General features: G+C 42.8%; 1 protein-coding gene across 1 annotated transcript in view; it reads left to right on the top strand.

Moving 5' to 3' along the window:
• LOC311122212 (plexin-B2-like) overlaps window positions 1-23,700 on the top strand; it is a 49,014-nt gene extending 25,314 nt beyond the window's left edge. The window contains exons 20-38 of the mRNA XM_084196602.1: window positions 1-183; window positions 746-857; window positions 3,896-4,105; window positions 4,394-4,573; window positions 5,049-5,185; window positions 7,577-7,677; window positions 10,639-10,868; window positions 11,116-11,297; window positions 11,488-11,554; window positions 12,418-12,564; window positions 13,556-13,712; window positions 13,872-13,972; window positions 17,870-17,954; window positions 18,235-18,386; window positions 19,431-19,591; window positions 21,174-21,386; window positions 21,621-21,696; window positions 21,817-21,891; window positions 22,189-23,700. Of these exons, the coding sequence (XP_084052728.1) occupies window positions 1-183; window positions 746-857; window positions 3,896-4,105; window positions 4,394-4,573; window positions 5,049-5,185; window positions 7,577-7,677; window positions 10,639-10,868; window positions 11,116-11,297; window positions 11,488-11,554; window positions 12,418-12,564; window positions 13,556-13,712; window positions 13,872-13,972; window positions 17,870-17,954; window positions 18,235-18,386; window positions 19,431-19,591; window positions 21,174-21,386; window positions 21,621-21,696; window positions 21,817-21,891; window positions 22,189-22,293 (2,674 nt within the window). The 3' untranslated portion in view covers window positions 22,294-23,700. The remainder of the gene's footprint in view (window positions 184-745; window positions 858-3,895; window positions 4,106-4,393; window positions 4,574-5,048; window positions 5,186-7,576; window positions 7,678-10,638; window positions 10,869-11,115; window positions 11,298-11,487; window positions 11,555-12,417; window positions 12,565-13,555; window positions 13,713-13,871; window positions 13,973-17,869; window positions 17,955-18,234; window positions 18,387-19,430; window positions 19,592-21,173; window positions 21,387-21,620; window positions 21,697-21,816; window positions 21,892-22,188) is intronic.
• The last annotated feature ends 699 nt before the right edge of the window (window positions 23,701-24,399 follow it).

The following is a 24,399-nucleotide window of genomic DNA, read 5'->3' as shown; positions in this document are numbered from 1 at the left end:
GTTGTCGTTTGGCAGTGAGATCACCTGTGAGACAGGTGTATACAAGGGCCAGAAGGTTCCATCGGAGCCCCTGATAGTCTCAGTGAGGTATGGGAAGAGCACCTCCAAGGACGTCCCTGTCCCCTTCCAGTACTCTGAGAACGCCAAACTCACTGACTACAACCCCAAGACCAGCTTCGTATGGTGAGTAAAGTCCAGCCACAATGTTACAGAGAGGGTTGAAATCAAAGCACCTCTTTTTCTTTAAACAAAGCTTGGGTTGAATGCAAAACAGTTTGAAGCGCATAATGAAATTACTGTTTCTTATTGGAAAAATTCAGGTAGTGTCTCCCTCTTTCAAAACATTTCAAAAGTTTTCTCCTGTTTTGTGCTTACTAACATGACCCTGATATATAGTGTCGTCGTCTGGTGTTTCAGTGGAGGCAGGAGGATTACATTTTAGTTATTTAGCAGATGCTCTTATCCAGAGCCACATAGTTAGTGCAGCCATCTTAAGATAGCTAGGTGGGACAACCACATATCACAGTCATAGTAAGTACATGGATGTGAGCTTTGACTGGAAGTCAGTGGAGTGTGCGGAGGAGCGGGGTGACATGGGAAAAGTTAGGACATTTGAACATCAGGCGGGCTGCTGCGTTCTGCTAAGTTGCAGAGGTTTGATGGCAATAGTGGGGAGCTCAGCCAACAGCGAGTTGCAGTAGGATTGTGTGTGTTGTGTTGTATTGAGAGTTGTCTGGTGTTTCAGTGGAGGCAGGAGGATCGTGTGTGTGGGCAGTGGTTTTGACCTCATCCAGAGAGCCACCATGAAGGTGCTGCCCTCTGCTGACGACTTCTCTCAGGAGGCCCCTCCCATTGAGGTTAGTACACACTACTTCTATTATACAGTACACTACGTGGTATCCATTCTAGAGTCCACTCCTATTATACAATACACTACATGGTATCCATTCTATAGTCCACTCCTATTATACAATACACTACATGGTATCCATTCTAGAGTCCACTCCTATTATACAATACACTACATGGTATCCATTCTATAGTCCACTCCTATTATACAATACACTACATGGTAACCATTCTAGAGTCCACTCCTATTATACAATACACTACATGGTATCCAGTGGCGGCTCCTGAAAAAATTCTCAGGAGGGGCAATTTTTCTGATGATTTAGGTGACCTACACACATTTTTAAAAAGATATGTCCAGCAACAACATGAAGACAGGGGCAGCATATAAGTCAATACCAGAAGCATTTATTGACTGATCTCAAAAGTGTTGGCTTACAAAAGCAAAATAAGTTATCACAGTAAAAATAATCAAGGGTGTTCTTTCACATTCCTCAACACTGCATAAACAATATGTATGGCTTTGTAAAAATGAACAACCATATTCTGGCCAATTGTATAGATTTGTAAATATGAACAACCATATTCTGGCCAATTGTATAGATTTGTAAAAATGAACATGAACAGATTTTTTATTTTTTTGAATGGCAGTACCTTTCAAACATGTCTGCTTGCAGTAAGGTAGCACTCACAAGGTGGCCAGAGAAAGAGAACCTTTCTTTGGTGTGATCCAGGATGGTGTTGCAGACCTCTTCAGACAGCCTCTGCTTCTCCTCTTCTCTCAAAGCTGTTCTGGGTCTTTTGGCTCCTGTTGCTTCTTGCAGCTGCTGTTGAGAGGAGTCCCTGAAGGCAAACAGACCAATGTGTTTGTTGGCTTTGTACAGTATTGTTGTCTATGTGATGCACAGGTATATGCAATGTATCCATGTATAGTACAAATACTTCAGTTCCACTTAAAATGGGCAGGGATGCATAAAGTCTTTAGTGTTTAAGTTAGCCTTTGTGTCTCACATAGCCTGGATGTTCAGCACAGTATACAGTGGTGCTCATAAGCTTATGATCCCATGCTAAAGTTGACTAAAAAGAGGAATAAAAAAGAAAAGAAAATTGGTGTCCTTAAAGGTTGGATTTTCCAACTTTTTTAATTAAGTCATTAAGATCAATTTCCAAAAGATGATTTTTTTATTCCTCTTTTTAGTCAGCTTTAGAATGTGTTCATACACTTATGAGCACCACTGTACAGTACACATAGTATATAAAATAAGATAGATTACACCACTGGCCATATATAATGACAATAATGTAATTTCAAACACAAATGCAGTCTCCTTTCATGCATACATTTTCAAATAAAGCTCTGCTTTGAGAAAGATCGAATGATATTGTTTAATCTTTATCTTACCTTATGGCCTGCACACTGCTTGCGAAGCTGTCGAGGGCACGTTTGATAAAGACAGCATCGATGTCCTTATTCTGTAGCTTCTGGTACGGTGGGCTGGTCAAATGAACCCGTCCGGATGGCTTCAAAACATTCTATGAGGTCGTCTCGATTCTCGTAGACAGTGTTCACGACTCTGCTGTTGCTAACCTCATCGTTGTGGCGGCGGACAGCTAGCCTGTATCCCTCATCCAGTTGAGTGGCAATATTCACTCTCACCAAAGCAGACAATCTCAAACAGCTATCAATGTGGGTCTTTGACAGCTCATTTTTCTTAATCTTTTCTGAAAGATGGTGCATGTCGGTTACACCATGTCGCTGTCCAAGTGTTGCTGTCTGCCGTTCATGGTTACGTTACGTTACGTATGACGAAAGCGCGTAAGTGCAAGCCCTCAGACACCCATAGAGAATGTATTGAAAGCTCAGAAATTTGAAAAAAAAATATTTTACATTAGAGGCTATGAGAGACTTCTGGGCGATTTTAAACCTGACTGAAATCGCCCCAAAACGGGCGGGGACATTTGAAGCACGACTTTAGCCTGATTGGACATTTAGTGGCTGGCAGATCAGACGTGAACACTGAACTACTGTTGCCATGATATAATTGATTAGAAAAAAAATCCCTTCCTTTTCCCGTTTGGCAGTGCGTCGCCCATATCGCCCTATTGAACACACCGCCCATGATGGTATCCATTCTAGAGTCCACTCCTATTATACAATACACTACATGGTATCCATTCTAGAGTCCACTCCTATTATACAATACACTACATGGTATCCATTCTATAGTCCACTCCTATTATACAATACACTACATGGTATCCATTCTAGAGTCCACTCCTATTATACAATACACTACATGGTATCCATTCTATAGTCCACTCATATTATACAATACACTACATGGTATCCATTCTAGAGTCCACTCTTATTATACAATACACTACATGGTATCCATTCTAGAGTCCACTCTTATTATACAGTACACTATATGGTATCCATTTTATAGTCCACTCCTATTATACAATACACTACATGGTATCCATTCTAGAGTCCACTCCTATTATACAATACACTACATGGTATCCATTCTAGAGTCCACTCTTATTATACAGTGCACTATATGGTATCCATTTTATAGTCCACTCCTATTATACAATACACTACATGGTATCCATTCTAGAGTCCACTCCTATTATACAATACACTACATGGTATCCATTCTAGAGTCCATTCCCATTGAGGTTAGTATACCATTCAACAAGTTCTCTGTTTCCTGCCAGTAGTGTATTCTAATCCCTCTAGTGTACAGTACTCTTGCTGTGGTATTATCCATGGCAGGTAGCTAGCATGTCAACAGTGACTCAGATACCTTAATGTTCTTTGTCTGTGACTACAGACTTCTCTGTGAGACTAAACACAAACAGTGTCCTGCCAGGAATGAAATTGACTTGGATTTCAAACTATCTTTGAATCTCTCTCTTTCTGTGTCTCTGTCTTTTTTCTCTCTCTCTTTTCTCTCTCTCTTTTCCACTCTCTCTACCACTCTCCCTCCCCCTCTCCCCCTCCCTCCTCTCTCTATGCCCCCCTCTCCCTCCCCCTCTCCAGTTCATCCAGTATGCCCTACATAAGAACGACACAGTGTTGCTGTTTGACAGTCCAGCGGTGAACAGGTCCTATGAGACCCAGTCCTTTAAGACCTTGCTCCAGCTAGACAACGAAGTAGAGGAACTGAAGACCTTTGACTACCACCCCGACCCGTTGTTCAATGAACTGACCAAGAACATCATCACTGAAACCTCCATCATCATCGTCACGGTAAATAACAGTAACGCTACTCTTATGGGATTGTGTTGTCATGGTGACTGTTTAGTTGTTAGTTGGTTATTTCTGGTAATACTCGCTTATCGTTTTCTGTGGACCATTGTGGCTTAAATGTTATTCTGCTTTGTGACGATGTCCCCCCGCAGAGAAAAGACAATTATAGTGCATTGATATTGATATAATTCATATCAATATTGATGTAATCATATCTGGTATTACAAATGATTGCATGTCCCTGCTGTCCAGAGGTTAACAGCCAGCCACCTCTCTCTCCCTCCCCAGGGTCGTGGTTTCAAAAAGGGCATGACAGTTGATGAAGCCCAGGCGTTCGTAGGAGATGCCTCCTGCAAGGTGACCATCCTGGAGGATGACAAGCTGTTCCTGGAAGCTCCGTCCACCCAGCCCAGAGCCCGCTCCAAACGCCAGCGCAGACACACCAGCTCCGACCCTTTGGACCTAACGGTGACAACACTGGCCTTCTGTCTAAAACCAAGGCATAGAGAGATATGCTTCAGGCATTCGCACTGGACAATCTGATGTCTCTCTGGCTCTCATGTATTTCAGATATAAATGTACTGAGACACTGGAACACTGGAACCTATCTAAGTCAGGGGTGTCCAGTCTTAATGGAATGTCCTGTGTTGTAGTCATTCACTTCAGTCAAAGCACACCTGATTCAACCATACAATAATCATAGTCTTCTGACTGGGACCACTCAGTTCTGACAGAGAAATATCAGCATCAACACCTTGATGTATATCTGGCTCTCCACAATTATACACGTCTTGTAGTTTATTCACTTTCTTCCTTTGTCGCTTAACTGACTCGCTCTCTCTCTCTCTCTCTCTCTCTCTCTCTCTCTCTCTCTCTCTCTCTCTCTCTCTCTCTCTCTCTCTCTCTCTCTCTCTCTCTCTCTCTCTCTCTCTCACACACACAGATAAAGTTTGGTAATGGTGAGTGGGTGGTGGGCTCAGTGAACTATGAGAGGAAGTATGAGATTCCTTTGGCTATCATCATCCCAGCTGTCATCGTCCCTATGCTACTGTTCATAGCTGTGTCCGTCTACTGCTACAGGTACACAACTACACTTCCCATCAAGCACCACTCATGTAGTTCTGATGGGTGAATTGTTTTTACTTAACCCAGTGAAATGGGTGTCTGGAGTTTACACTTTAGGACCAATGGAATAATCTAAAATGTGCAAACTACAGATTCACATAGTGGAACAGTTCTGTAATCTAATGGACTGTTCCTATGTGTTAATGTCTATAATCTAATGGATGGTTCCTATGTGTTAATGTCTATAATCTAATGGATGGTTCCTATGTGTTAATGTCTATAATCTAATGGATGGTTCCTATGTGTTAATGTCTGTAGTCTAATGGACTGTTCCTATGTGTTAATGTCTGTAATCTAATGGACTGTTCCTATGTGTTAATGTCTGTAATCTAATGGACTGTTCCTATGTGTTAATGTCTGTAATCTAATGGACTGTTCCTATGTGTTAATGTCTAGTCTAATGGACTGTTCCTATGTGTTAATGTCTGTAATCTAATGGACTGTTCCTATGTGTTAATGACGTGCCTGTAATCTAATGGACTGTTCCTATTTGTTAATGTCTGTAGTCTAATGGACTGTTCCTATGCGTTAATGTCTAATGGACTGTTCCTGTGTTAATGTCTGTAATCTAATGACCTGTTCCTATGTGTTAATGTCTGTAATCTAATGGACTGTTCTTATGTGTTAATAGTCTAATGGACTGTTCCTATGTGTTAATAGTCTAATGGGCTGTTCCTATGTGTTAATGTCTAATGGACTGTTCCTGTGTTAATGTCTGTAATCTAATGACCTGTTCCTATGTGTTAATGTCTGTAATCTAATGGACTGTTCTTATGTGTTAATAGTCTAATGGACTGTTCCTATGTGTTAATAGTCTAATGGGCTGTTCCTATGTGTTAATGTCTAATGGGCTGTTCCTATGTGTTAATGTATAATGGACTGTTCCTATGTGTTAATGTCTATAGTCTAATGGACTGTTCCTGTGTTAATGACATGCCTGTAATCTAATGGACTGTTCCTGTGTTAATAGTCTAATGGACTGTTCCTATGTGTTAATAGTCTAATGGACTGTTCCTATGTGTTAATGTCTGTAGTGTAATGGACTGTTCCTATGTGTTAATGTCTGTAGTGTAATGGACTGTTCCTATTTGTTAATGTCTGTAATCTAATGGACTGTTCCTATGTGTTAATGTCTGTAATCTAATGGACTGTTCCTATGTGTTAATGTCTGTAATCTAATGGCCTGTTCCTATGTGTTAATGTCTGTAGTCTAATGGACTGTTCCTATGTGTTAATGTCTGTAATCTAATGGACTGTTCCTATGTGTTAATGTCTATAGTCTAATGGGCTGTTCCTATGTGTTAATAGTCTAATGGACTGTTCCTATGTGTTAATGTCTAATGGGCTGTTCCTATGTGTTAATGTCTAATGGGCTGTTCCTATGTGTTAATGTCTAATGGACTGTTCCTATGTGTTAATGTCTATAGTCTAATGGGCTGTTCCTATGTGTTAATAGTCTAATGGACTGTTCCTATGTGTTAATGTCTAATGGGCTGTTCCTATGTGTTAATGTCTAATGGGCTGTTCCTATGTGTTAATGGCTATAATATAATGGACTGTTCCTATTTGTTAATGTCTGTAGTCTAATGGACTGTTCCTGTGTTAATGTCTGTAATCTAATGGCCTGTTCCTATGTGTCAATGTCTAATGGACTGTTCCTATGTGTTAATGGCTATAATATAATGGACTGTTCCTATTTGTTAATGTCTGTAGTCTAATGGACTGTTCCTGTGTTAATGTCTGTAATCTAATGGACTGTTCCTATGTGTTAATGTCTATAGTCTAATGGACTGTTCCTGTGTTAATGTCTAATGGGCTGTTCCTATGTGTTAATAGTCTAATGGACTGTTCCTATGTGTTAATGTCTAATGGACTGTTCCTATGTGTTAATGTCTAATGGACTGTTCCTATGTGTTAATGTCTATAGCCTAATGGACTGTTCCTGTGTTAATGACATGCCTGTAATCTAATGGACTGTTCCTGTGTTAATAGTCTAATGGACTGTTCCTATGTGTTAATAGTCTAATGGGCTGTTCCTGTGTGTTAATAGTCTAATGGGCTGTTCCTATGTGTGTTAATAGTCTAATGGGCTGTTCCTGTGTGTTAATAGTCGAATGGAGTTGTTCCTATGTGTTGTCTATAGTCTAATGAACTGTTCCTATGTGTTAATAGTCTAATGGGCTGTTCCTGTGTGTTGATGTCTAATGGACTGTTCCTATGTGTTAATAGTCTAATGGGCTGTTCCTGTGTGTTGATGTCTAATGGACTGTTCCTATGTGTTAATAGTCTAATGGGCTGTTCCTGTGTGTTGACGTCTAATGGACTGTTCCTATGTGTGTATGACAGGAGGAAGAGCCAGCAGGCAGAGAGAGAGTATGAGAAAGTAAAACACCAGTTGGAGAATCTGGAGGAGAGCGTGAGAGACCGCTGCAAGAAGGAATTCACAGGTATGTGCACACTATCACACACACTATCACACACCACATACACTGCTATAACATCACACACTATCACACACCACATACACTGCTATAACATCACACACTATCACACACCACATACACTGCTATAACATCACACACTATCACACACCACATACACTGCTATAACATCACACACACTATCACACACCACATACACTGCTATAACATCACACACTATCACACACCACATACACTGCTATAACATCACACACTATCACACACCACATACACTGCTATAACATCACACACACTATCACACACCACATACACTGCTATAACATCACACACTATCACACACCACATACACTGCTATAACATCACACACACTATCACACACCACATACACTGCTATAACATCACACACACTATCACACACCACATACACTGCTATAACATCACACACACTATCACACACCACATACACTGCTATAACATCACACACTATCACACACCACATACACTGCTATAACATCACACACACTATCACACACCACATACACTGCTATAACATCACACACACTATCACACACCACATACACTGCTATAACATCACACACACTATCACACACCACATACACTGCTATAACATCACACACTATCACACACCACATACACTGCTATAACATCACACACTATCACACACCACATACACTGCTATAACATCACACACTATCACACACCACATACACTGCTATAACATCACACACTATCACACACCACATACACTGCTATAACATCACACACACTATCACACACCACATACACTGCTATAACATCACACACTATCACACACCACATACACTGCTATAACATCACACACACTATCACACACCACATACACTGCTATAACATCACACACACTATCACACACCACATACACTGCTATAACATCACACACTATCACACACCACATACACTGCTATAACATCACACACTATCACACACCACATACACTGCTATAACATCACACACACTATCACACACCACATACACTGCTATAACATCACACACTATCACACACCACATACACTGCTATAACATCACACACTATCACACACCACATACACTGCTATAACATCACACACACTATCACACACCACATACACTGCTATAACATCACACACTATCACACACCACATACACTGCTATAACATCACACACACTATCACACACCACATACACTGCTATAACATCACACACACTATCACACACCACATACACTGCTATAACATCACACACACTATCACACACCACATACACTGCTATAACATCACACACTATCACACACCACATACACTGCTATAACATCACACACACTATCACACACCACATACACTGCTATAACATCACACACACTATCACACACCACATACACTGCTATAACATCACACACTATCACACACCACATACACTGCTATAACATCACACACTATCACACACCACATACACTGCTATAACATCACACACACTATCACACACCACATACACTGCTATAACATCACACACTATCACACACCACATACACTGCTATAACATCACACACTATCACACACCACATACACTGCTAAAACATTACACACTATCACACACCACATACACTGCTATAACATCACACACTATCACACACCACATACACTGCTATAACATCACACACTATCACACACCACATACACTGCTATAACATCACACACTATCACACACCACATACACTGCTATAACATCACACACTATCACACACCACATACACTGCTATAACATCACACACTATCACACACCACATACACTGCTATAACATCACACACTATCACACACCACATACACTGCTATAACATCACACACTATCACACACCACATACACTGCTAAACATCACACACTATCACACACCACATACACTGCTAAACATCACACACTATCACACACCACATACACTGCTATAACATCACACACTATCACACACCACATACACTGCTAAAACATCACACACTATCACACACCACATACACTGCTAAAACATTACACACACTATCACACACCACATACACTGCTATAACATCACAAACACTATAACACACCACATACACTGCTAAAACATCACACACTATCACACACCACATACACTGCTATAACATCACACACTATCACACACCACATACACTGCTAAAACATTACACACACTATCACACACCACATACACTGCTAAAACATCACACACTATCACACACCACATACACTGCTATAACATCACACACTATCACACACCACATACACTGCTAAAACATTACACACACTATCACACACCACATACACTGCTAAAACATTACACACACTATCACACACCACATACACTGCTATAACATCACACACACTATCACACACCACATACACTGCTATAACATCACACACTATCACACACCACATACACTGCTAAAACATTACACACACACACTATCTTGTTATGTTCTTGTTCTCCTAGGAGCTAGTCTTGTTGTGTTCTGGTTATCCTAGGAGCTAGTCTTGTTGTGTTCTGGTTCTCCTAGGAGCTAGTCTTGTTGTGTTCTGGTTCTCCTAGGAGCTAGTCTTGTTGTGTTCTTGTTCTCCTAGGAGCTAGTCTTGTTGTGTTCTGGTTCTCCTAGGAGCTAGTCTTGTTGTGTTCTGGTTCTCCTAGGAGCTAGTCTTGTTGTGTTCTGGTTCTCCTAGGAGCTAGTCTTGTTGTGTTCTGGTTCTCCTAGGAGCTAGTCTTGTTGTGTTCTGGTTCTCCTAGGAGCTAGTCTTGTTGTGTTGTGGTTCTCCTAGGAGCTAGTCTTGTTGTGTTCTGGTTCTCCTAGGAGCTAGTCTTTTTGTGTTCTGGTTCTCCTAGGAGCTAGTCTTTTTGTGTTCTGGTTCTCCTAGGAGCTAGTCTTGTTATGTTCTGTATCTTCCTCCAGACCTGATGATCGAGATGGAGGACCAGACCAATGACCTGAGTGAGGCCAGGATCCCCTTCCTGGACTATAAGACCTACACAGACCGGGTCTTCTTCCTACCCTCTAAAGACGGGGACAATGATGTCATGATCACTGGCAAGCTGGACATCCCCGAGGGACGGAAGGTCATCGTAGCTCAGGCCCTCAACCAGTTCTCTAACCTGCTCAACTCCAAGACCTTCCTCATCAATGTAGGTTTTACTCAGCTTGCTGAGATGGCTGGATGGCTGACTGTTTCTCTCCCTGTCGGTCTGACTCTGTCTGTATGTCTGTCTATTAGGTTGACTGCCTGGCTGCCTGTCTACAGTACTTCTGCCAGATACAGTTTCAGAGTATTGACATAGAGTCGATACTCGTTCTATACCTACAGATGTTCTATTGATTTAAACAGGAGTTGCTAACCCCATCTCTCTGTTGGGTCTCTGTGTGTGTTCTTAGTTCATCAAGACCTTGGAGGGCCGTCCAGACTTTAACGCCAGGTCCAGGGTCTACTTTGCGTCGTTACTAACTGTGGCTCTGCACGGGAAACTAGAGTACTACACAGACATCATGAGAAGCCTACTGCTGGAACTGATGGAGGAATATGTGCACAGCAAGAACCCCAAACTCATGCTGCGCAGGTGAGACACACACAGGCCTGTCTTAATGAAAACCAGCATTTCTTATTGGGCAAGTTTAGATGGTACCCCTCTGTGTTTTCTTATGTTTCGTGCCTAGTAAACACAACACAGGTGGATCACAAGATAACAGTAGATCACAAGAAAGCAGTTAATTAATTGAATTGTTTAATTGATTAATTTGTGTGTGCAGGTCAGAGACGGTGGTGGAGAGGATGCTGTGTAACTGGATGTCCATCTGTCTCTATCAGTTCCTCAGGGTAAGACTCACACGTTATTTATTCAAACCTGCTCTTTCTTTTAAACCCTCTTTTTCTCTCCATCAATCTCTCACAATCTCTCTCTCCTTCTCCTTCTCTCACTGTCTGTCTCTTTCTGTCTCTCTCTGTCTCTTTCATTCTCTCTCTCTCTCTCTCTCTCTCTCTCTCTCTCTCTCTCTCTCTCTCTCTCTCTCTCTCTCTCTCTCTGTCTCTCTCTCTCTGTCTCTCTCTGTCTCTTTCTGTCTCTCTCTCTCTGTCTCTTTCTGTCTCTCTCTCTCTGTCTGTCTCTTTCTGTCTCTCTTTCTGTCTCTGTCTCTCTCTCTCTCTCTCTCTTTCTGTCTCTCTCTGTCTCTTTCATTCTCTCTCTCTCTCTGTCTCTTTCTGTCTCTGTCTCTTTCTCTCTTTCTGTCTGTCTCTCTGTCTCTTTCATTCTGTCTCTCTCTGTCTCTTTCATTCTGTCTCTCTCTGTCTCTTTCTGTCTCTTTTTCAGTCTCTCTTATTTTATGTATTGATTCTGAAGTCTTCACATTCTGATTCACATTCTTTCCATCTCTCCACCACTCTCTCTCTCTCCAGTTTCCCTCTCCTTTGCCCCCCAATGTCTCACTTTTGTCTTCTAATGTTTCAGATGAAGTGTTTGGTTTGAGACGTTCCAATGAGACCACCCTGGAGAAAACTTATTTATTTGGTCTTATAGATTTGTGGATTAAAGCACTCTTTAAATAATCAATTGTGTGACAGTGAACATGGGGCTGTGTCTTCAGTAATTACACTGAAAGAGAAGAGAGAATGGTCTCATTAGTACTGATGAGCTCACTCCCCTCTCTCTGTGTGTGTGTGTGTGTGTGTGTGTGTGTGTGTAGGACTCTGCGGGCGAGCCCCTATACAAACTGTTCAAGGCCATCAAGCACCAGGTAGAGAAGGGCCCAGTGGACGCTAAGATGAAGAAGGCCAAGTACACTCTGAACGACACGGGGCTCCTAGGGGACGATGTGGAGTACTGCGTCCTGGTGAGTACACTCTATACTGCACCGCTCAAAGAATTACAATTACTAGAAGAGATATTCCTATTCAAAGCAGCACTCTATGGTGGGTGAACCAGCAGCCATTTTGAGTGAACTGGATTTTCCAGCTATATCCACTCTACTACCGATTTGTAATTCTACGACACAAGCCCTCAATACAAGAACACTAGCTGTCTTATCAAGTCTAACCATCTCCTCTGGCTCCTGTGATCTAGTCCTAATGCCCTCTACTCACACTGGTACCTGCTTCTCTATGGACTATCTCACTCTCTGTGTATTATTGTGATGCGTACGTGACCCAGGACACAGGGGGTGGTAGCGAATGGGCCCCTAGTCACTGTAGATGTCCAATAACATCACATGTAATGGAATAACGACTTTGAGCAGAGGGTCTCAGATCTCAGTGAGGAGAGAGAGAGAGCATTGAGAGAGAGAGAGCATAGAGAGATAATTGAGAGAGAGGGAGTGGTGAGAGCGAGGGAGTGGTGAGAGAGAGAGGGAAAGCTCAATAAGGGCAGAGAGACGGGCTAGAGGTTAATGTTTCCATCAGACTCAATCACTGATAAGGTTGGTTTAACAGACCCTGTAATTCGATTGGCTCTCGTAATGGACCTTCTAATACGATTGGCTTTCGTAACAGACCCTGTAATATGATTGGCTCTTGTAACTGACTTTTGTGAAAACAGCGTGTTATCATCTGGAAGAGAAATCAGCTCAGTGATTTATGGGAAAACTGATAGAGACTTCATGTTTCAAGTCTTCTCTCCCCATGCTGTTTTTCATTCATTTAGGCAATACATTGTATTTTTGGTCAAATAATCAATACACACAAGGCAAATTAATCTACAGAATGCTGTTTTAGACAGCTGTACCCAACATGTTGCTATCATTTACCAAAACAAATGGGTGTGGCCTAATCATGAGGTCAGAGGTCAGTGTGACTCTGGACGATTGACATCTGTGTGTGTCCAATCAGACCCTGCAGGTGCTGGTGCACGGGGAGGGGCCAGACGTGACGCCGGTGAAGGTGCTGAACTGTGACACCATCTCTCAGGTGAAGGAGAAGATCATTGAACAGGTGTACCGCAACCTGCCCTACACACAGAGACCGAAGGTGGACAGTGTTGCTCTGGGTGAGAATGCACACATGCGCGCACACACGGTTCTACCATTGTTATCCAATGCTAAGAGTTGGGGAACAACCGGAAGTTTCATGTTTTTGCATGTACGTTAGTCTACATACCTTTAAGTAATATTATAATGCTAAGGTGCACTTCCCACCCCGTCCACAGAGTGGCGCCCCGGCTCTACAGGGCAGATCCTGTCAGACATGGACTTGACGTCACAGAAGGAGGGCAGGTGGAAGAGACTCAACACACTGGCACATTACAACGTGAGTGGCTGTCCGAGGACTTCAGCCTTATAGTAGTGTTCTCTCTGAATAGTTTCTCAACATATGTATAGTTCATGTGAATATCTATCAGGGCTGGCTGTCTTTATTCATTAATGTTGAATTGTTCTTGGACTTCAGATGTTCCATTGAAATGTTGGGTTTTGCAATCCACAGTTTAGTGAAACTCCAACTATATATGGTTCTGTACTGTGTTAACTACAGTGAGGGGAAAAAAGTATTTGATCCACTGCTGATTTTGTACGTTTGCCCACTGACAAAGACATGATCAGTCTATAATTTTAATGGTAGGTTTATTTGAACAGTGAGAGACAGAATAACAACAAAAAAATCCAGAAAAACGCATGTCAAAAATGTTATAAATTGATTTGCAATTTAATGAGGGAAATAAGTATTTGACCCCTCTGCAAAACATGACTTAGTACTTGGTGGCAAATCCCTTGTTGGCAATCAGAGGTCAGACGTTTCTTGTACATTTACATTTACATTTTAGTCATTTAGCAGACGCTCTTATCCAGAGCGACTTACAGTTAGTGAATACATATTTTTTTTATACTGGCCCCCCGTGGGAATCGAACCCACAACCCTGGCGTTGCAAACGCCATGCTCTATCAACTGAGCTACATCCCTGCCGGCCATTCCCTCCCCTACCCTGGACGACGCTGGGCCAATTGTGCGCCGCCCATGAGTCTCCCGGTCGCGGCCGGCTGCGACAGAGCCTGGATTCGAACCAGGATCTCTAGTGGCACAGATTAGCACTGCGATGCAGTGCCTTAGACCACTGCGCCACTCAGGAGACATTGTAGTTGGCCACCAGGTTTGCACACATCTCAGGAGGGATTTTGTGCCACTCCTCTTTGCAGATCTTCTCCAAGTCATTAAGGTTTCGAGGCTGACGTTTGGCAACTCGAGCCTTCAGCTCCCTCCACAGATTTTCTATGGGATTAAGGTCTGGAGACTGGCTAGGCCACTCCAGGACCTTAATGTGCTTCTTCTTGAGCCACTCCTTTGTTGCCTTGGCTGTGTGTTTTGGGTCATTGTCATGCTGGAATACTCATCCACGACCCATTTTCAATGCCTGACTGAGGGAAGGAGGTTCTCACCCAAGATTTGACGGTACATGGCCCCGTCCATCATCCCTTTGATGTGGTGAAGTTCTCCTGTCCCAAAGCATAATGTTTCCACCTCCATGTTTGACGGTGGGGATGGTGTTCTTGGGGTCATAGGCAGCATTCCTCCTCATCCAAACACGGCGAGTTGAGTTGATGCCAAAGAGCTCGATTTTGGTCTCATCTGACCACAACACTTTCACCCAGTTCTCCTCTGAATCATTCAGATGTTCATTGGCAAACTTCAGATGGCCCTGTATATGTGCTTTCTTGAGCAGGGGGACCTTGCGGGCGCTGCAGGATTTCAGTCCTTCACAGCGTAGTGTGTTACCAATTGTTTTCTTGGTGACAGCTGCCTTGAGATCATTGACAAGATCCTCCCGTGTAGTTCTGGGCTGATTCCTCACCGTTCTCATGATCATTGCAACTCCACGAGGTGAGATCTTGCATGGAGCCCCAGGCCGAGGGAGATTGACAGTTATTTTGTGTTTCTTCCATTTGCAAATAATCGCACCAACTGTTGTCACCTTCTCACCAAGCTGCTTGGCGATGGTCTTGTAGCCCATTCTAGCCTTGTGTAGGTCTACAATCTTGTCCCTGACATCCTTGGAGAGCTCTTTGGTCTTGGCCATGGTGGAGAGTTTGGAATCTGATTGATTGATTGCTTCTGTGGACAGGTGTCTTTTATACAGGTAACAAACTGAGATTAGGAGCACTCCCTTTAAGAGTGTGCTCCTAATCTCAGCTCGTTACCTGTATAAAAGACACCTGGGTGCCAGAAATCTTTCTGATTGAAAGGGGGTCAAATACTTATTTCCCTCGTCAATTTATAACATTTTTGAAATTCGTTTTTCTGCATTTTTTTGTTGTTATTCTGTCTCTCACTGTTCAAATAAACCTACCATTAAAATTATTGACTGATCATGTCTTTGTCAGTGGGCAAACGTACAAAATCAGCAGGGGATCAAATACTTTTTCCCCTCTGTATATATGGTTCTGTACTGTGTTAACTATATATGGTTCTCCACTGTGTTAACTATGCATGGTACTGTACTGTTTACTATATATGGTACTGTACTGTGTTTACTATACAGTGGGGAGAACAAGTATTTGATACACTGCCGATTTTGCAGGTTTTCCTACTTACAAAGCATGTAGAGGTCTGTAATTTTTATCATAGGTACACTTCAACTGTGTGAGACGGAATCTACAACAAAAATCCAGAAAATCACATTGTATGATTTTTAAGTAATTAATTTGCATTTTATTGCATGACATAAGTATTTGATACATCAGAAAAGCAGAATTTAATATTTGGTACAAAAACCTTTGTTTGCAATTACAGAGATCATACGTTTCCTGTAGGTCTTGACCAGGTTTGCACACACTGCAGCAGGGATTTTGGCCCACTCCTCCATACAGACCTTCTCCAGATCCTTCAGGTTTCGGGGCTGTCGCTGGGCAATACGGACTTTCAGCTCCCTCCAAAGATGTTCTATTGGGTTCAGGTCTGGAGACTGGCTAGGCCACTCCAGGACCTTGAGATGCTTCTTACGGAGCCACTCCTTAGTTGCCCTGGCTGTGTGTTTCGGGTCATTGTCATGCTGGAAGACCCAGCCACGACCCTTCTTCAATGCTCTTACTGAGGGAAGGAGGTTGTTGGCCAAGATCTCGCGATACATGGCCCCATCCATCCTCCCCTCAATACGGTGCAGTCGTCCTGTCCCCTTTGCAGAAAAGCATCCCCAAAGAATGATGTTTCCACCTCCATGCTTCACGGTTGGGATGGTGTTCTTGGGGTTGTACTCATCCTTCTTCTTCCTCCAAACACGGCGAGTGGAGTTTAGACCAAAAAGCTCTATTTTTGTCTCATCAGACCACATGACCTTCTCCCATTCCTCCTCTGGATCATCCAGATGGTCATTGGCAAACTTCAGATGGGCCTGGACATGCGCTGGCTTGAGCAGGGGGACCTTGCGTGCGCTGCAGGATTTTAATCCATTTTTTATTTTTTATTTTTTGACGGCGTAGTGTGTTACTAATGGTTTTCTTTGAGACTGTGGTCCCAGCTCTCTTCAGGTCATTGACCAGGTCCTGCCGTGTAGTTCTGGGCTGATCCCTCACCTTCCTCATGATCATTGATGCCCCACGAGGTGAGATCTTGCATGGAGCCCCAGACCGAGGGTGATTGACCGTCATCTTGAACTTCTTCCATTTTCTAATAATTGCGCCAACAGTTGTTGCCTTCTCACCAAGCTGCTTGCCTATTGTCATGTAGCCCATCCCAGCATTGTGCAGGTCTACAATTTTATCCCTGATGTCCTTACACAGCTCTCTGGTCTTGGCCATTGTGGAGAGGTTGGAGTCTGTTTGATTGAGTGTGTGGACAGGTGTTTTTTTATACAGGTAACGAGTTCAAACAGGTGCAGTTAATACAGGTAATGAGTGGAGAACAGGAGGGCTTCTTAAAGAAAAACTAACAGGTCTGTGAGAGCTGGAATTCTTACTGGTTGGTAGGTGATCAAATACTTATGTCATGCAATAAAATGCAAATTAATTACTTAAAAATCATCCAATGTGATTTTCTGGAGAATTTTTTTTTGATTCCGTCTCACACAGTTGAAGTGTACCTATGATCAAAATTACAGACCTCTACATGCTTTGTAAGTAGGAAAACCTGCAAAATTGGCAGTGTATCAAATACTTGTTCTCCCCACTGTATGGTAATTTACTGTGTTAACTATATATGGTACTGGACTGTGTGTTTCAGGTGAGAGACAATGCCACGCTGGTGCTGTCCAGAGTGCTTCACACCCATCGCCAGTTCCACCAGAACCAGGACAGCCATGAAGAAAGTGAGTTATCCCGAAGCACAGATCTAGGATCGGCCTACCTGTCCCCCAATCCTAACCTTAATTTATCAGGGTGGGGAATGCACTACTGACCTGAGATCAGCATCTAGGAAAAACGTCTCAACTTTTGGTCATGTTCATTATGGCCAAACATTTTGCAAGGGGAAACTAAAAAGAATTTAGGGAGTCCCACCCTGTTTGAGTCTGTTATCTTCTATCTGATGCCTACTGAACATGTCCCTGATGTCTCACCCTGTGTTGTGTGGTCTGGCGTCCCCTGTAGAAAACGCCCTGTTGGAAGATGACAAGGTGTTCCACCTGGTGCGGCCAGCAGACGAGCTGGATGAGGTCAAATCTAAGAGAGGAAGTTTGAAGGCTAAGGCTACGACTAAAGCCATCGCTGAGATCTACCTGACACGACTGCTCTCTGTCAAGGTTAGTCAGTCTGATAACTACACTACATACAGCTGTTATAGCACTCCGTATAGAAGTTATAGCGCTATGTCTAGCAATTATAGCACTAGTAGGAACAGTTACAGCACTACGTATAGCAGTTATAGCACTACTAAGAACAGTTACAGCACTACATATAGCAGTTATAGCACTACTAAGAACAGTTACAGCACTACGTATAGCAGTTATAGCGCTACTAAGAACAGTTATAGCACTACATATAGCAGTTATAGCACTACTAAGAACAGTTATAGTACTAGTAGGAACAGTTATAGCACTACGTATAGCAGTTATAGCACCACTAAGAACAGTTACAGCACTACATATAGCAGTTATAGCACTACGTATAGCAGTTATAGCGCTACTAAGAACAGTTATAGCACTACATATAGCAGTTATAGCACTACGTATAGCAGTTATAGCACTACTAAGAACAGTTATAGCACTACATATAGCAGTTATAGCGCTACGTATAGCAGTTATAGCGCTACGTATAGCAGATATAGCACTACGTATAGCAGTTATAGCACTACCAATAGCAGTTATAGCACTACGTATAGCAGTTATAGCACTACGTATTGCAGTTATAGCACTACGTATTGCAGTTATAGCATTATGTTTAGCAGTTATAGTACTAGTTATAATAGGCTTATAACACCTTTAGCACAAGTGCAGAATTACTCATTCATTACTCATTTGACCCGGAAAATATAAAACTTAGAATATGTAGCGCTGATTGTGTGGGTGGAGAGGAGATGCACTCATTGTGTGGGTGGACAGGAGATGCACTCATTGTGTGGGTGGACAGGAGATACACTGGAAGTTGTGTGGGTGTAAGTGTGTGTTGTGGTACTTAATGTGAGCTGATGTTTTATGCGTCTGTCAGATACTATCTACTGACTACCTAATATGATATGTGGTTGTCCCACCTAGCTCTCTTAAGATGAATGCAATAACTGGAAGTCTCTCTGGATATGTCCTAGTGTGAGTGTCCTAATATGTGTGTGTGTCCTGTGTGTGTTGCAGGGTACTCTGCAGCAGTTTGTGGATGATTTCTTCCGCAGTGTGTTGTGTTCTGGAGCGGTGGTTCCTCCTGCTGTTAAATACTTCTTTGACTTCCTGGATGAGCAGGCTCTGAAACACGACAACGTTGAGGAGGAGACTGTCCATATCTGGAAGACCAACAGGTACACACACATAGACACAAACACACACACACACACAGATATGCACACTGTATACACATACGTATAAACACAATAGTTCAGTACCTCCAACCTTCTTCTACACTTGACTGTTCTTACCATGTTGTAGTCCTAGGGTCTGACTCCTTTTTACCATGTTGTAGTCCTAGCGTCTGACTCCTTTTTACCATGTTGTAGTCCTAGGGTCTGACTGCTTCTTACCATGTTGTAGTCCTAGGGTCTGACTGCTTCTTACCATGTTGTAGTCCTAGGGTCTGACTGCTTCTTACCATGTTGTAGTCCTAGGGTCTGACTGCTTCTTACCATGTTGTAGTCCTAGGGTCTGACTGCTTCTTACCATGTTGTAGTCCTAGGGTCTGACTGCTTCTTACCATGTTGTAGTCCTAGGGTCTGACTGTCCTACCTTCCCTGGAAGTTATCAGAGTGAATTATTTAACTCCTGTTGATGGGAACTATTAAATATAGATACTGCTTGTGATGTATATTTGATTGACAGGTGGGAATGAGTGTCAGAGTAAGAGCTGTAGTCAGGATGAGGAGCTGAAAGACTGACTTCATTAGACTCTAGAGACATCTCTCTCACTATCTATCTTCTCCTCTTTCACTCACTCCCTCTCTTTCTTCCCCTGTTTCTCTTCTCTCCATTCTCAGTCCCTTCCTCTTTATCTAACCCTCTCCCTCCCTCTCTCTTTCTCTCACTCCCTCTATCTCGCTCTCCCTCTCTCTATCTCTCCCACCCCTCTCCTACATATCAGCAAGAAGAGATATCAGCAAGCCAATTAAATGAGGGCTTCCAGTGAATGTGTTATGTGATGCAGCTAACAAAGCTGGATAATTATACCCCGCTATCCTTGGATAATGTTCCCCAGGCCTTATCTCCAGTAAAGAATAGGTATTTAGGGGTTAGAGCTGTTGTGAAGCTGAGCTGGCTAGAGGGGAGAGAGGGAGAGAGAGGAAAGAGAGAGCGAGCGAGCATCCAGCGAACAAATATAAATTCTTAAAGAGGCTTTAGCTCGGTGTACGCCGAGGTGACCTGGAGGAGAAGACACACACACACACACACACACACACACACACGCACACAGACACAGACAGACCGCAGACTCATTAGGAATTCACTCGACCAAGGCTGATTCAGAGGTAGATGGAGATCTGATGACCCCTGTAGGCTCCTCCAGTCGGCATTCTAATAACACAGAACTCAAGTCCTTCTCAAAGGAGTAGAATCTCACCACTTGAATAGGATTTCTATATGGGCTGAGGCTGGAGGACTCTGGCGGGTGGTGGGATTATTAGGCTTTATTCAGCCTTACTCACACTTGTTTAGTTGTGGTTTCCTGTGTTGAGTTAATATGTCTGGGTTTGAGTGACTCAGCTGGTCTGTGAGGGAGAACGAAAAGGGATCTGTTATCTTGTTAAATTAGATGGGAAGGAGTTGGGCTTTAGTTTGGACAGCCTGCAACTGTTTCACCTTGCTCTTATGCTGGGTTAAGCTGTGCTGCTCTGTGCGGGTGTGTGTGTGTGTGTGTGTGTATATACTAATGTGTGTGTTCTCCTTCCCCAGCCTGCCCTTGCGTTTCTGGGTGAACATCCTGAAGAACCCTCACTTCATCTTTGACGTGCACGTGACGGAGGTGGTGGACGCCTCGCTGTCCGTCATCGCTCAGACCTTCATGGACGCCTGCACCAAGACGGAACACAAACTGAGCCGGGAATCTCCCAGCAACAAGCTGCTCTATGCAAAGGAGATCTCCACCTATAAGAAGATGGTGGACGAGTGAGTTCTCTCATATTCATCCCAGAACATATGATGATGAGGATTGGATTGACTGCCAATCTAATGAGCCGATACTGCAGTACTCTTGACCAATATAGAGAATAGGTTGCAGTCCGAACACACCAGATGTAGTATTATCTCTTCTAGTGCATCATAAACAACACAGGGGATAGGTTGGTAGGACCTGTCAGCCAATCAGACATCTCATCTCGCTCTCCTTCTGTCTCTCCTCAGTTACTACAAGGGAATCAAGCAGATGGTCCCAGTCAGTGACCAGGACATGAACACACACCTGGCTGAGGTGTCCAGGGTACGTACCTGTGTGTTCACGTGTGACCTCACATCTGTTTGTGGTTGTGTGTGGGCAGTCTTCTATTGCATCATCAGAATACACCAATAAGATTCATCCTTCCTCCTTTGTCCTCTCCAGGAACACACAGACAAGCTGAATACCCAGGCGGCCTTGCACCAGCTCTACCAGTATGCCAGCAAATACTATGACGGGGTAAAAACCTTACTACTCACTTCCTTGTTTGAAGGCCCTATCCACTTGGTTAAGAACCTTAGGACTCACTTCCTTGTTTGGTGGTTTGAAGGCCCTATCCACTTGGTTAAGAACCTTAGGACTCACTTCCTTGTTTGGTGGTTTGAAGGCCCTATCCACGTGGTTAACTACCTCTGCATTGTCCCTACATCCTGTAGGAAATTAGACAAATGAATGGCACTTGCTGTCGCAGAAAATCTGTTTACTACTCTGTCTCTTCTGTGTCCTCTCTCGTTTCCCCTCCCTCCCTCCCTCCAGATCATCCAGTCTTTAGATGAGGACCCAGCCGCCCAGAGTAAACAGCTGACCCTGCGGCTGCAGCAGATAGCCGCCGCCCTCGAGAACAAGGTCACTGACCTTTAACCTCTGACCCCCAGAGAGGTGGGGCCAGAGATAAGGGGAGGAGCTATGGGACCACTGTAGACCAAGATGAGGGGGACCGGAGACTGAGGCAGGACTCGTTAACTTCAGACTATTACAGTACCAACCACGAAGAGTTACACACATCAATCTTCCTCCTAGAGACGTGATGTGGGAAACTATGGCGTTTGGGGAAAATACTTGTGAAGGAGCAGAACTACAGGGCCAAACTTGGACAGGATGATCCCTAATCACTCCATCTCCCTCTCTCTCTCTGACTCTATGGATCCTATAGACTCTGAATGAGCAAGGGCCTACAGTATAGTCCCTGAGTGAGCTAGCAGACTGTAAACCCCGACAGAGGATATACGGTACACCACCACTGACCAACCATAGCAACTATACCTGTCAGCCTCATGACATAAAACCTGGTGTTGATGAATTACAGCTTGTACAGATAATCAGATGTTTAATGTGCTCCAGAGTTAAGAGAGTAGTATTGTATGTACATATATTTTTATGGCGCAGGCTTTATGCAAAATACGCTTTACATACCAAGATGAAATTATTTTTTAAACGGATGGATGGGCACAACTAAGTTTGTTAATTTGTGTTTTTAAAACGTTTCTAGAAGCGAAGAAACAGGGTGTTCCATGATGTCATATATCCTGTGTTTAATCGATTGGTTGCTTACTGTGTAATCTGCGTTGCCATTGGCTAGTTATGACTGGTTAATGATGTTGTTATTCTAAAAATGGCCGAACTTTGTTTTTGCCGTGATTTTTATTTGTCATTGATATATTTTTTCATTCAGTTCTCCTGTGTAGTGCAGTATGTAGGGGAATAGGGTGCAACAGCCTGAACCACTTCATATGAATGACTGTGTCACTATTCAGGGTCAGCTCTCCCCTAAACAGTAGTAAAACACACCAACAAGACCAGTACTAAAAGATGAAGCACATTCATACTGTACCATTGATATCAACGTCTCACTGAAACTAACTGACGGACCAAGTTAGAGCTCTCTCACACACTAGCCTTTGGTTTGACTAAGTGCCAATCGACAGTAGAGCTGAAGTGAACATCTTCTCATTTTTATTCAAGCAACACATCATTTGCCTTAATTTTTCCATCTTGGGTCCAGAAACGGTGCATATGTGGATAGATGAATCAGTGCTTGTTAATCTGAAATGTAACCACTTTAGCTCGATGCTAATAATACAAAATGTTTGCTGTTATGTGCTATGCCATAATTGTTTTTTTGTATAATTTTTTTAACTGTTTATTTCAAAATGGCTCTTATTGTTTGTGTGTGAAACAAGAGACTAGATATTGAAGAGAGAAATGCTAAAATGATCATTACATATGTATATAATTGAATGGTACTTTTATAAATCATTGAACTGTGAACCACCATGACTCGTGGAGGTTGTCAACTCGGTACAGGTACTGCCTTTTTCTATTGAGCAATTCTTCTGAAACTATTTGAATGGATTTCAAACGTCATCCTTAAATAATTTGCCAAATAGTTTTCCCCATTTGCTTTATTTGCTATGCAAACTGCCGAATCATTTTCAATCACTCCTCAAATATATTTGAATACTAAACCCATGTGTTGTCATCCTGAAGCTATACGGAGGTAGATGAATAGAATTTGTCTATGGCGCATGATGTGATGCTGCATATTCCCTCAATCTCCCATACAGTGTGCATATCCTCACACATTGACCTGGTGATGTATTTAAGGGTGCGTGCCAAATGGGGCCCCAAAAAAGTGCACTATCAAGGCAATAGTGCCATTTGGGACGCAACCTAAGTGTGTCGGAGTTCATCTGAGCATTGTTAGGTTGTTTCTTACTGCGTTCACCACCTAGGGTCAAATGGGGACACTTGTGAAACTCTATCATAAATATTAATTCATCTTTTAAATTGAAATTCAAGCTCTTTCCTCAAGTACAGGATTCGTCTCAGTTCATCTGAGGATGCTGGTTTCTCCATGCTTGCCACCTATATGGGCGAATGAGGACCAATCCTAATATGGGATATGACTAAGCACCTAATGCAGACACCTAACTCTGTCATTAATATTAATACGACTTGAGAGGAAAA

Source organism: Coregonus lavaretus (assembly GCF_964263955.1).
Source record: "Coregonus lavaretus genome assembly, contig: HAP1_SCAFFOLD_422, whole genome shotgun sequence".
Classification (NCBI taxonomy): Eukaryota; Metazoa; Chordata; class Actinopteri; order Salmoniformes; family Salmonidae; genus Coregonus; species Coregonus lavaretus.
The sequence above is the reverse complement of the archived record's forward strand: the minus strand, read 5'-3'. Positions and strand labels throughout refer to the sequence as shown.